The sequence below is a fragment of the Filicampus tigris genome, chromosome 7 (assembly GCF_054856515.1).
Source record: "Filicampus tigris isolate MCC_2025a chromosome 7, RoL_Ftig_1.0, whole genome shotgun sequence".
Taxonomy (NCBI): domain Eukaryota; kingdom Metazoa; phylum Chordata; class Actinopteri; order Syngnathiformes; family Syngnathidae; genus Filicampus; species Filicampus tigris.
The window spans coordinates 1,165,062-1,179,240 of record NC_141223.1 but is presented as its reverse complement, the minus strand read 5'-3'; the positions used below and the strand labels follow the sequence as shown (position 1 = coordinate 1,179,240).

General features: G+C 45.8%; 1 protein-coding gene across 1 annotated transcript; it reads left to right on the top strand.

Annotated features, from left to right (window-relative positions):
* Positions 1-2,959: 2,959 nt before the first annotated feature.
* On the top strand, positions 2,960-14,089 carry gdpd4a (glycerophosphodiester phosphodiesterase domain containing 4a; the record flags this gene model as incomplete). Its single annotated transcript, XM_086036019.1, has 17 exons — positions 2,960-3,114; positions 3,192-3,297; positions 4,565-4,668; positions 4,759-4,852; positions 5,551-5,610; positions 5,934-6,032; positions 6,129-6,222; positions 6,576-6,721; positions 6,800-6,882; positions 7,979-8,129; positions 8,196-8,414; positions 9,507-9,664; positions 9,761-9,908; positions 10,811-10,893; positions 11,007-11,086; positions 11,450-11,577; positions 12,599-14,089. Coding segments are annotated over 16 exons (1,887 nt in total), but the record flags the coding sequence as incomplete, so codon positions are not given.
* Between the last annotated feature and the right edge of the window lie 90 nt (positions 14,090-14,179).

The following is a 14,179-nucleotide window of genomic DNA, read 5'->3' as shown; positions in this document are numbered from 1 at the left end:
GTTTGTCGTTTATTAAGACTTCAAGGTCAAATATATATTTTCCAGGCGCGTTTATCGTCATACTTGACTGTTTTAGCTAACCGTGTGAATGATATACTGTGTTGTAGCACTTGCTGTTGAATTGACATCTTCTAATCACCCCTCGTATCTCTCTTGAAACTACTACTTAAATGTAATGTGTTTCCACGTCGAGAGATGACCCGAGTATTGACACTGTCCTTCAGAAGAAGTACAGATGCTTGTGGAAAACAGTAGAACTATAGTCAAAGTACTGTGACTATATAAACTTAAGTGTAAATATACATTGCCAGTATTGGTCATTGCCACCTTCCATCAAAATTGGAGCCTCGAGCCAAAGTTTCGTCTTTTTTGGCTGTTTTTCCTCATTTTTAAAAATGTTTTGGTGGGTCCACTCATGATAGACATGTCTACAAAATTTCATGTTGCTGTAAAGCTGGCTTTGGGGGTGGATTTTTTAAATTTTTATTTTGAACCCGGTGTTGAGTGTAAAGTTGCAACTTCAAACCAAAATGGCAGACTTGTGTCTTTTTGGCCATGGCTACTTGAGACTTTTTTGTTGGTCTGCTCATCTTTGACATGTCTACCAAATTTCATGTTGCTCAGTGTTGACTTATTAGTTTTCCTGTTTTACGGCGAGTCATAAAATGTTGCCACAATGCGTCGTTGACAAAAACTAAAACGGTTTTATTCACAAGTTTAGCGGTCATACTGGGAAGAAAAAAAATCACTCGACACGCCATGAAAATGAAATTGTATTACTTTCTTCCCAACAGTCTATTTGGTTCAAATGCCTGCGCTGCTTCATGTATGTGGATATAATACAACATAGTAGTTAGTTAGTTTAGTTTATTATTTTTTATTTTTTTGTCCAATCAGATTTCAGCCTCTATGTCAATGTGATCTGCCCAGGGCCTTCGCAATCAGTAGTGATAGTTCAGGTAACTTCAACTATAGAAGCACATTTCAAGTTTGCCTCGACGATGCCAGCATTTGTCCTCTGCGATTGGATAATCGGAGGAGATTTAACGTAGCAAGTATCCGCAGTAATCTCCTAATTATCGCACCTTTGCCGTTTGTGGCCATCTGCTTGTACTTTACCTTGACAATCGCACTATGTTTTTGTGGTTCAATAAAAAAAGTCATACCATGCAGTATATTGTTTGCAGAGTCTCAAGAACCCGAAACATTGTAGCGCGCCGGTAGATGCGCAGTCCCGACCGGATTTGCTGGGAAGATGGGAATTTTTTTTCGCACTGGCCCACCAGATGATGATTTATTTCCATCACACTTTCATCTCCTCTCAGCGGGTTTGTTACTTTTAACACGAGTGTTTGTTTTGTGTGACTCTGTGATCATTGGCCCGCCTTTTGGAACAAATAAATCCGGCCTGCGCCTGTTCACCGTTTTGGAAAGGAGCTTAGTGAAATCCTGCTTTAAGTCTGTTAACGGCAACATTTTGAATTTCAGTGACTCAATCTCACACAGGATGGCTATAGAAAGTAACAGCAATGCGCGCACGCACGCACGCACGCACACGCGCACAGAGGACCATTGTATGATGGGTCCTGTCTCCGGCTGCTGGTGTCCACACAATCTAACGTTTTTGTTTTGAGCTCCTCCTGCGTTTCTCTCTGTCGAGCCACATTCGTTGCATTTTCTAATTGAGGAACACTTCTGTCATTTGGCCCAAATCAAACGACATAAATAATGGGCTGATAATTGAATTCCGACGCTAAGAAAACATCACGGTTGTGTGATGTCCGTCTTTTGATTGGAGACCAAAATGCCTTCAGGATACTGTACACCAAAAACGAAAGGAACTGACTGATGTGTTTGTTTAAAGCCAACGTGAACTTTTCATTATGTTTAGTGACGTCACTCAAACACGGCGAACTTCGTCTTGCCTTCCCTCCTTATGTGGCTTTTGGATTATTCGGCCCTTTTTTCTTTTCTTTTCTATCCTCTTCGTCCTGTGAGGATTTTCTTTGCAGACCTCGTTGAGTTGCGTCGCATGCTGGTCGCCGTTTTTTTTTTGTCTCCCTCTCTCCCGATAACAGCGCATGTGATGTCATTGTTGCCACAGCAACAGTGACACTCCTCGAATCAGGATGCTTGAAAAGACTCGCGGAGTCATTCCCCCGAAATGAACAGAAAGTCTGCCAATTTGCTGTGAGGCAACCATTCGACTGTCACTTTAATGCAAAGTCCAAAATCGGAGTCCCTGAGCCTGGTTTCACAGATCCTCATGAAATGAGGTGGACATGTTCAGGACAGGCTGCGGCAAAAAGTCTGGCGCACCCAATGCCCCAAATGGAACAGGAAGTGTGGTTTGAAGCCTCCATTGTCGAGTCAATTTGGTCATACTTGCCAATTTGAAAAATGAGCCCCCAACAAGGCATTTTTAGATCGATACGCAATTTGGTAAACATGTTTTCCCATAACAGGCTGCACCAAAACGTCTCTGGGACCCATGCCCCAAATTCAAGACCAAGTCTGCCATTTTGGTTTCAAGCAGCTAGTTTACCTCTTTGGGGCGAAGCGGCATTTCAGCATCAATTTGCACAACTGCTCGGGGCTCAGGCAACGACCAATCACGGCTTAGCTTCAGAAAACAGGTCAGCCGTGATGTCATTTTCAGTTGACAGAAGTCACAAAATGGCCGCCTCTGGAGATGTCTAAAAAGGGGTGCATTTTAGGCATATTCCACAAACTTGTAAAGGATTTTGGGGAGTTGACTTGCCCTTTAAATAGGGTGGACATGTTTATGCTAACGTTGAGCATGAACAGGAAATCTGACGGAGCCACGCCCCAAATTGAACAGGAAGTCTGCCATCATGGTTTGAAGCAGCCACCCGTAAACTTTACGAGAGCGATTGTCAAGGTTCTCCGTTGAGAAGATGATGCTTGCAACTTCAAGTCTGCTTGTGTTTCCAGTTGAAGATCCTACGGCGTCGAGCGGACACGCTCGGGGTGGGGTCGGCGGCGTAGCCCGCTCGTCGTCGTCGGATGCCGGCCTGCGCTTGAGGGTGGCCGGCGACCGCTCGCTCCCAAGCTGGGGAAGCTCAAGGTGGTGCGGCGGCAGCTGCTGCAAAGGTAGCACCCCCCGCCGCTCCCTCCTCCCCCCCCTCGGTTGGCTCGGCACCGTTGACGTGGCCGCCCGCCCCTCGCAGGTACGAACACCAGCCCTTCGTCTCCTGCCTGGCCGGCTTGTACGCTTGCCGATGGAGACGATACCAGAGAGCTCGAGTGCAGCCGGGAGAGTGCTGCTGCAGCAAGGTACGCGCAGGCGCAGGCGCAGGCGCAGGCGCAGGCGCAGGCGCAGGCGCAGGCGCAGGCGCAGGCGCAGGCGCAGGCGCAGGCGCAGGCGCAGGCGCAGGCGCAGGCGCAGGCGCAGGCGCAGGCGCAGGCGCAGGCATTTTCACCCTCACTTCATCTCACGCACTCAAGGCGGTTGCACTTCACACCAGGGGCGGAGCCATGGGCGGGCCTGGGTGTGCACAGGCCCGCCCACATTGACAGACTGCCCATCCAGTGAGACTCATGAAAAAAAGAGCTAGTTTTACACTTTTGGTCAATTAAATAAAATAATTTTTTGAATTTGTGTTTGGTTGTGTTTTTTTTTTTTTTAATTTGATTGAATATTAAGAATGGTATAATTGTGCTTGTCTAAGTGAAGATCTGAACTTCATGTTATTCCGATTTGTCATTTTACGGGACAGTGAGAGAAATATTCAGGCCCACGGTGATTTTTCACGGCCCACCCATTCGCCACATTCTGGCTCCGCCCCTGCTTCACACTCACACATTCTCTGAAATGAATCTGCAAATAGTGGGAATTCAATTAATTTTGGAAAAATAGTCGCTAGAGGCTACGGCTGGGCGATTATGGAAAAAATGATTTTGACTTTGAAATCACCATTAATGAACACGATTATTCATTGATTTAAAAACAGCATTCAACTACCAACACTCATCCCAGAAGAGGAAGTCAACCCAAACTTTTTTTTTTTTTTTTTCCCCCAAGAATATGTTCTCTGCAGGCCCACTAGTTGAAACAGGTAACGACCAATCACGGCTCACTTGTTTTTTCTGAAGCTGAGCCATGATTGGTTGGTAACATTGGTCACATGCTCACGCCAAGCAACATTGCTGCATTCAGGGTGCTTTCGCAACGTAGGATCTTGCAAACGCTTACCGCGCCATCCGGCACATTTGTTTTTCGATGATGACAATTTTGACGATTTCTTTTGTTTAATCCTAGCTCCTTTTTGGCAGCCGTATTTATTGTTAGTGTAAACGGTGCGTGTCAGCTAGCAACAATGGTGAAATATTGAACGAAATCCATTGTAATGGCTTAGACTCCTCCCTCGCAAATGGGTCTTCGGGGGCGCACGCGGACGTTGTGTTCAGTCGGCTTTCGGATCGTGAGGGCTCCTTGCAGAAATGCCTTCGAGAGTTTTTCCCGAAAGAATTCCCGATTTCAAGCATTGATTGATTGGAAATATGATGACTGGAGCAGTGATGCGCATTGTGTGTGTTGCAGGTGGAGTGCAGCAGTTTTGGCCTCCTCCTCCTCACCTTCTTGGCCAGCTTAGTCTTCTTATATTTCTGGATTGAAGCTCAAAATGACTACGACGACTTTGACTGGTGGGCCCTCATATCGCGACACTCGTTTTTCCTTCAGGAGAGATTGATTGATTGATTGATTGATTGATTGATTTTGTCCTGTATTGTTAGGTTCAACTTTGGCATTTTGGGTTTCTGGTTCCCTTGGTCGCTGTTTTTTCTGGTGGTGGCCGCTGCACTCTTCACGTACATTGCTCTCTTGCTGGTATGACGTTCTAGTGAGCTCACATGATTTTTAGCTGCCGGTCGATGTCGCACGACGGTGGCAAAGCACTTCAAACGGGGACGATCGTCAACCGCGCGCATCTAACATGCACGCAGTCGTGAAGGCATGTTACATAAATGACTTTTCTCCGATTTTTCTCGGACTCCTCAACACAAACCACTTTTACGTGAAGCTCGGCAGCAGTAGTAGCGTACTAAGCTAAATACGGTCGCACAAATGGACTAACACGCTAACAAGCTCTTTTGACAAGAAATGACAACACAATAATGGAGGCAAAGGCGGGCCGGAAAAAAAAAATCTGCTAATCTCAAACTGTGTACAAACTGTACACTTAACTTGTATGTAAAAATGTATGTATTTTATTTTTAGTTAAATACAAAAGAATTCAAGTTTTTTATTTATGAATAATTTAAGATAATCAATTAAGATATTACCTAATACAAATGGCAAGAAATATTTAATGAGACCAATGAATTAAAAAAAAAAAAAAAGTGAATAAATCTATTTTGAACAAGCCATTTCAGGACCACCCCTGCAAGAGATTGCGCTTGTGTCCCTCATTTTTTGGGCTTTCTTTGAACGTTTTACTACGATGTCTTCAGTTACAAACATCATTTAGCATTTAGCTCTCCTCGATGTCGAATAATAATAATGACAGCTGTCTTTATGTCACGTAGGTGTTGGCTGTGTGCCTTCTGTCTGAGAGCCAACGCTTGTACCTTCACTGGAGCCACAAGGTAGACCATCTGCACTTTTTTTTTTCCCATTACTCAGCCGATTAATTGGTCATCACAATTGCATTCTGCCAAATATCGGCACCGGCCTCCAAAAACGTGTCCGGGCCCTAATGAACTCATTGACCGCCAGATATTTTCAGGCCCTCTTTTACCCTAAAGTTTGAAAAAATGTGAAGAAAAAAATAGTGTGAAAAGGCAAATAAATCCGTCAATGGCAGTGAACGAGTTAATGATCCCGTCAAGTGATTTTGAGGCGGGCAATGAAAGTCGTAAGTCAAGCTCTCACTGACCTCGAGTGTACTTTTGCGTGCCGCCGGTGTCAGACCGGCATGGCGGTGACTTTGGCCTTCTACACGCTGGCCGCGGTCGTCCTGTCCAACCTGTGGAGCAGCGAATGGAGCACGCTGGTGCTTTCGCTTCAGGTGGGCAAGAATAGCAAAAAAAAAAAAAAAAAAAAAAGAAAATGCCAACACGAATGACTTTGTGCTCCCTCATGTGTGGCTAATTGTGCTTGGCAGGTGACGGGGCCGACGCTCCACGCGGCCGCCGTCGCGCTCATGTCCATCGTCTCCTGGCCCGTCGCTTTGCACTTCTTCCGCATGGACAAGAGAGGTATGCTCGTGCTCTTTTTTTTTTTTTTTTTTTTTTTTTTTTTTTAGCACCGTCAATCTTATCGCATCAAATAGGATGATGGAATCAACAAGGAATTGGATCTGCGGCGTAAGCAATGAAACGTGCTAACGTTTGAACAAAAGTTAGCTTCATGCTAACATCCGGTAGAATCCAGAATGCCAATGACAGAAATGGGCGTCCGTTTTACGTCATCCCGGTGGAGCGCTGCCCGACTTTTCCTTTTTTTTTTTTTGGAACCGTCTCGGAAGCGTCGGCACGTTTGAAAAGTTGCCGCTGTCAAAGTTGTCACTGCAAAAATGTGAAAGAAAGTTGAGTCGTTGGCCGGCCGGCAGGGCGTCAGGCGGCGCTTGCGGGCCTCTACCTGTCGGCTCTGCTGTCCCTCTACCTGCTCCCTCTGGCCATGCGCTCGCCGTGCATCAAAGACGCGGGCACGCTGGGGGCCGCCCCGGCGCTCATCGGACACAGGGGGGCGCCCACGGTGAGACGGCCCCACCACATCGCTGAACTGTGCGTCTGTGCGTGGGCGAAGAGTCTTGATGCTGTTTGTCCTGCTTAGTTGGCGCCGGAGAACACCATCATGTCCTTCGAGAAGGCGCTGGAGGCTGGAGGAGACGGACTGGAAACTGATGTCGCCATCAGGTACTACGCTGGCCGTGTGTGTGTGTGCGCGAGAGTGACGACGAATCAATGTGTGGGTGTGAGAGTGTGTTTTTTTGAGCGTGTGCAATTGTGTAACGAGAGCATAAGAGAGTGTCTGTGTGAAATTGAATGTCTGAGAGGAAGTTAGACCGAAACAGCATGTGAACGTTAGTGAGTGTGAGAGAGTAGTAGGAGTGTGTGGGAGTGGTGTGTGAGCACTTGTGTCTCAGTTTGAGAGTGAGAATGAGTTTGTTTGTTTTTATTTCAAGAGAGTGAAAGTGAGAGAGTGTGAACGGTTGTGTCCAACAGCGAGCGGGAATCGGGTTGCTGTTGTGCGTGAGAGAGAGCATTTGTATGAGAATGTGTGAGCACTTGTGTGTCAGATTGAGAGAGAATGTGAGAATTTTTTTTCCCAGAGGGAGTAGAATAGAAGAGTGAAAGTGTGTTTGTGACTGTGAGCATTTGTGAGAGAGCGAAAGTGTGTTTGTGACTGAGCGTTTGTGCGAGAGTGCGTAAGTGTGTCAATGTTTTTGTGCAACAGCGGGCAGGATTTGGGTTGAAAGTGTTGAGTGAGCGCGAGAGCGCGCAAGAGCATGTGCGTCCGCGTGAGAGAGACTGTGCGTGTGAGAGGAAGCGAGAGAAAGAGTGCGTGCGCGTCTTTGCCTTTGATGCTGAATGCCGCACGATTGGCGTCGGCTTCTGTTCTGTGTGGCGCGGCGCTAAGTTGATTAGCGCCGCGCTAATCCCATTAGCCCTCCCGCGCACCAACACGCTAACTCCTGGCGGGTTAGCGCGCCGCATCGCGGGCGGAAAAGACGAACGGGATTAGTGGCACGGCGGGAGCCTCGGCGTTACTTTGATTGTGACGCGTGGCCCAAATTGTTTTCTGTTTCTTAACCCTTAATTCACATCGACCGGCACTCAAGTCAAGCGGGAAACGAAATTGAATAAGGAAGCTACTAATTCTCTCTCACGTAAGAGTCCTAATCTTCAATTTAGTTCCTTGTCAGCAAGACAGCGGCCAATCACTACTTTTGCCGAAGCGACGCTCCTCGTCTCACCAGTTTTTTGCTCCTCGGTCGGTTCCACCGCGCAGCTACGACGGCGTCCCCTTCCTGATGCACGACTCCACCCTGAGGAGAACCACCGACGTGGCCGACGTTTTCCCAAAGCGAGCGCGCCAGGAAGCCTCCATGTTCACCTGGGCGGAGCTTCAGCGGCTCAACGCCGGCCGATGGTTCTTGACTGTAAGACAAACGCCCGGGAGCGCGCTCGCCAATCCCGTTTTCCGACCCCGCCCCTCTTTGCTCCAGCGGGACCCCTTCGGCAGCGCGTCTCGGCTGAGCCGGGCCGACCGCCGGCGGGCCCGGAACCAATCGGTTCCCTCGCTGGCCAACTTCCTGGACGTGGCGTCGCGCGGCGGCCGGCGGGTTCTCTTTGACCTGCGCAGGCCGCCCCCCGGCCATCCTTACGCGGGCTCGTACGTCAACGTCACCCTGCGGGTGGTGCTGGCCCACATCAACTCCTCTCAGGTCAGCGTGCGTCCAGAGGCTCAGAGCGTTAGCTTGAGTTGCTTAAAGCCGGCAGTCAAGCCAAACATAGTTTTTTTTCAACAATATGTTCCCGCTAGTTGAAACGCGGCATTCTGATTCATTTTGCCTTGCTGGAATAAGAGTTCATCCGCCCGGTTTTGGCCATCTCCGGGGGCGGCCATTTTGTCGACTTACCTCGACTGAAAATGACATCGCAACTGCTCACAAGGACCCATCGCGGCTGACCTGTTTTCTGAAGCTGAGCCGCGATGGGTCCTTGTGAGCAGTTGCGATGTCATTTTCAGGCGACGGAAGTCGACAAAATGGCCGCCCCCGGAGATGGCCAAAAAACAGTGGATTAACACTTATTCCGCAAAGGCAGTATTTATCAGGATGCCCTGTTTCAACTTGTGGGCTAGCATAGAACATATTCTTGAAAAAAAATAGGTTAGCGTCGACTTGAGGGGCGGAGCCAGAAGGTGGCGAATGGGTGGGCCTGGAAAAATCAGGGTGGGCCTAAATATTTCCCTCACTTCGCACGGCAAATCGTATATTCAAATAAAATGACAAACTGAATAATATGAAGTTCATATCTTCCTTGGACAATCACAATTGTGCCATTCTTAATATTCAATCAAATAACAAACACAACGAAACACAACTTCTAAAATAATTTAACAATAATGTACTGAAAATGTTCAGCTCTATATTTTCGGATGAATCTCACTGTCAATCTGGCTCCGCCCCTGGTTACGAGACTTTACAGTATGCAGGTTAACGATATACTGAATAAATGTTTATAAGCGGTCCTCCATTGAAATGCGTATTGGTTTGATTGCCATTTTTCTCATTGGTTTGTTTCCAGTATTTGTGCAGTGTCTGGTGTTTTTCCAATATTTTAATACATGCTCTGGCGTTGTTCCTACATTTCCCTCCCGTATTCCACCTTCCCACTTTTCCATATTTTCTATCTGTTTTCACATTTGACCACTAACTGCATTGTTTGTTTTTTTTTCTTTTCTTTTCCGATATTTCCCTTTGGGTCTGTTTTCTGTCTGAGTATTTCTCGTGCTTCGGCATTTATTCCTGCAGGTGCTGTGGCTGCCGTCGGACGAGCGTGAGGCGGTCCGGGCCGCCGCCCCCGACCTTCGGCAGACTTCAGCCGACGGCGTCTCCATCCCGGAGCTGATGAAGGAGCGCATCGTTGCCGTCAACCTGCACTACAGCAGCCTGTCGCAGCAGCGGATCAGGTACGCGGCACACCGGCCAGGTTTTTTTTTTTTTGCGGGTCGGGGGGCGGGATCTCTCGGCCTAAGCGCTTTGCCTGTCTCCTGACGCGTCCGCAGCAAGTACGGCTCGGCGAACATCAGCACCAACTTGTTTGTGATCAGCCAGCCGTGGCTCTACACGCTGGCCTGGTGTGCCGGAGCGCACTCGGTCACCACCAACTCCATACACACCCTGGCCAAAGTCCACAAGCCCCTCCTTCTCATGGTGAGCACTTGGCTTGCATTCGATTTGATTCCAAAATCATAGCAGATGACCAAGACGCAATATTAGAAGAAATTAGGACCCCCGGCCCATTTATCGGGCAACGGATTTAATCTGCCAATGTCAGCTGTTTTAAATTAGATACATTAATTATGTCTTATAAATTAAAATGATTAATGATTAAGACAAAAAGAATCAATAATTCAAACATCCGTCCCACACAAAAAAAAAAATCGACCAATTTTTCTCTCTGTTGTGAAGTTATACAAATACAAAGGAACAAAGTAATGTAAAACCATCAAATGTTCTGTCTGTATTTTGTCTCTTTATTTTATTGGAAGTGTTAAGTTATTCAATTACCCAGATGAATAATCAAGTTATCTGAATTTTATTGGATTCAGCATTGGCCTCAAAAGAACCCAAATCGGTCAGCTGCAGTTTTATATTTCACTTTTTTTTTTTTAAGCACTACACGAAATGGACACAATCTCAGAGGAAATATCAAATATTTAGGAATAAATCGCAAAATGGACAAAAAATACACAGCGATTGGAAAGACAAAAATGATAAGACAAAAAATACACAAACAAAAAATACTATGAAATTAGGCATGAACATTTTCAAGTACTAGATGGAAATATGGCATGAAATTGTTGTAAAATGAGGACACCTGATATGGGGAAAAATAACTTAAATGAAAAAATTGAAAAACATGTACTAAAATATTCACTAGTATTAGACACGTCCAAGATTATTCAGGAAAAAAGGTATAAATATAAAAATAGACAGAAGACACAACATTGAGACGAGGTGAACTTTGGAATGCATAATGATTCCCATCTCCGAATGAATCGAGTCAAGATGTCTGCAGCGTAAAGACACGAATCTCGTTTGTCTCTTTGCAGACTCCGGAGGAATATAACATGATGTGGATTCTGACCGATGTCGTCTCTGCAATCCTCATCATCTGCGTTTTCATTTTCCATTGGTGCGTACACGCGCGCACCAAACTTTACTCACTCACACGTCTTGCGGCTGGCAGATTTTTTTTCAGTGGGGAGAAATGATGCGAGAAACATGCACGTGTGTCCATAATGGCAGGTGGCGGGAGCGGGGTCTGCCCTTCCTGTCCGGCGGTCGTCAGCCTCATGACAACGGACCATACAGCAAGTTTAGGACGGGTATGACAGCGTTCGTCGTCTTTGCAACTTTCTTTACATTAGACCTTGGCAAATTATTGACATTTTTTTTCTTTTTTGCGGCTTTTGTAGTTGCAAGCGCGTCCCCTCCAATGTTTACCGCTTACACTAACAACGCGGCTGCGAACCGAGTGGATCGATCTTACGAGAGCACATTCGCTGCCGACTAGGCATGCGGCGATCAATCGAGAATCGATTCAATCCCATTGATGGAATCATCGATCGGAATCGATACAAATTGGAAAGCACATTTGCATGAGAAAATCGCGAGAGCCCGGCTTTTTGCGATCATATCGTTCAAGGGTGTCAATGTGTTTGTGTTTCTGTGTATGTGTTGTGTGTTAGACTCCCTGGAGGTCATCTGCATTTGCCGGGATCCCTTCCACTCCGACCCCCCCACCGGATCCCTCATCTCCCTCCCCTTGGTCTTCGACCCATCGCACCCTGCATGAGCCCCCGCATGTCCAAGCCCCGTATGAACCCTCCTAGCTGTATTTTGGATGCACAAATGCAGTCGTGAAGCTTACATGTTGACCGTCAGACAGACTGATATGCTTTTTTCAGGGCCGATACCAATTATTAATGGTCAAGGAAAACCGATATTTAGAGCCGATACTCATTTTCAGCAAAAAATGTTGCTGTCGAAATCTTGAAGCAAATGTTTATTGAGCAATTTTTCAGATTTGCAGAATTTTGATTTTTTTTTTTTATTCTGTTATTATAAATGTTGCCAATGAATATACATCTTTGTTGTACAATTCCAACAAAAAGGGAGCTCTCAGGGTCATCAGCATGTCTTCAAAAGTGAAATGAAAACTTAAACAATAGCACCATATGGTTTTTTTCACAGTACCTAAAGTCCTCCAAAATTTCAAAATGACCGAAATGTTCAAAAAATGTTCAAATTCCACTTTGTTTTGATTTCAAACAAAAAAGTGCAGAGTGTTCCCTAGGTCAGTAGAATCTCTTACAAAGTTAACTGAAAATTTTAATAAAAACTTAAATCTATTATCAGCCCTCAGGATTTTATATATATTATTTTTATATCTATTAGTGTCAAAACACTGAATAACGGAGCCGATAATCGGGCCGGCTGATTATCGTTGTGTCCCCGCTGTCAAACTTCCAACTCCCGTGGAGCCTCTCGGGACAATCAATGAATTAACCGATGATTTCATGAGAATTCAAAAACAATTGAAATCAATCAACCAGTGAGGAGGACAAATCCAAATGGGTGCAACATTTTGATCGTGTCAATTTCAAATGGAGGAACAGCGCCAGCCACACCTTGCCCAGCCCTGCTCTACGTGACACGCTTGGCGGAAGCGCTTTGACTGTAGATTTGAGGAATTTTCTCGCTTAATTTGGCCCAAATTGTGAATCATTTTGCCTCCGGGGTTGAACTTGGAGGTTCACGCTGTGCCAACTTGACGTCATCATGTTTGATTTTGACTTGGCTGCGCAACTGACGAGCCCTCATTTCAACTTTTTCAGAGCTGAGCGACGTCTGGTCCATCTCCGGCGTCAACGCCGCAGCGGCCCGGCGTAGCGCACCCGCGTCGCCGGCGCACCCCCGTCTGCCCACCATCGCTGAGGAGTGACGACAACGCGCCAGCCCTCAGTTAGTTTCCATCTACTGTCAACGTATTCACAGCGCTTCACTTTATCAACATGTTACAGCCTCCTTCCAAAAATGGAATCAATTCTAAAACAAACAAATGGCATACATTGATCCTCCCCGTTTATCTAGAGGAAAACCTTTCGTCCCGCTCTTTAGAGAACCTGGCCAAAAATGAAATATCTTTATAGTGACACCTCTCACTCGCTCTCAATGCATTTAAGCTTTTGATAAAACACTTCAGAAGTCCTCAAGTAATGGGAGACTCATATAACACCACTTTGAGGAGACAAAAAGCGGCCTCCTGCTCGCATAGTTCTCCAAATAAGCTTCAAGCTGTTGAGAATCAAACATTGTGTATTTCAACACCAAACATTTCACCTAATGAAAGTCTGCTAGCTTAATGCTAACAAATGATGTGAAATGCCATAAGCTGTTTATTTTTCACTCCCAGTTGCAGTTTGCTGTTGTTGAGAATCAAACATTGTATTTAAACACCAAACATTTCATCTAAATAAAGTCCGTTAGCTTCATGCTAACAAATGATGTGAAATGCCGCAGCTGTTTATTTTTTACTCCGAGTTGAAGTTTACTGTTGTTGAGAATCAAACATTGTATTTAAACACCAAACATTTCATCTAAATAAAGGTAGCTTCAGGCTAACAAATGATGTGAAATGCCGTAGAGAGGCTAACGGTAATTAGCATAGCTGTTATCGTCATTCTAAACCTTAAGAACACACATGGAGCAGCAACACATGAAAACAGCAGACAGCAAGAGAATCGAACGCTGTCATAATTTCGTCGCATGACATTTAAGGTTTTTTTGTGTCTTGAGGCAGAACGAAAGTTGGAATAAGGCTGTCAAAACAACAATGGAAAAAGGCAAGCGCTGTGAATACATTCCGGGTTCGCTGGAATTCAAACGTCAAGCACAACGTCTTTTACGGAGATGTTTTACAATGAAGACCAAGAATTTAGCAAAAAAGGCAGAAGACGACTTGAAGGAAAGCGGAATTGTGGACGTCTTTTGAAAACGCGACATGACTGCCGAACTCAATGGTTGCACTTTGTTGTCCACGTTTCTGTTGGGCGCCATTGGACCAACTCGTGGATAAAAGTAAACATCAGCTGCGTCTTGTCTTCTGGACGGGCTGGACCCAAAGCTGATGGAGAAGATAAAACTCTGGACCTTTTTGATTTTTTTTTTTTTTTTCGGATGTGTACAGCTCTGTACCCCCACCCCCCCCCCAAAAAAAGTGCTGCTGTTTCTGTGGCCCACTGTGGAATAGTCCACCATGTGGAAAATGTTTTTACAAAGTCAACTCGTCAATAAACACAAATAGAAGACATTTGGGGTTGTTGGGAGCACATGTTGTAGTTTAATTTGTGGCTAGCATAAGGTTAGCAAGCGTAAAGAGACCGGAAGACACACGGCAAAGGAAATTAAGAAAAAAA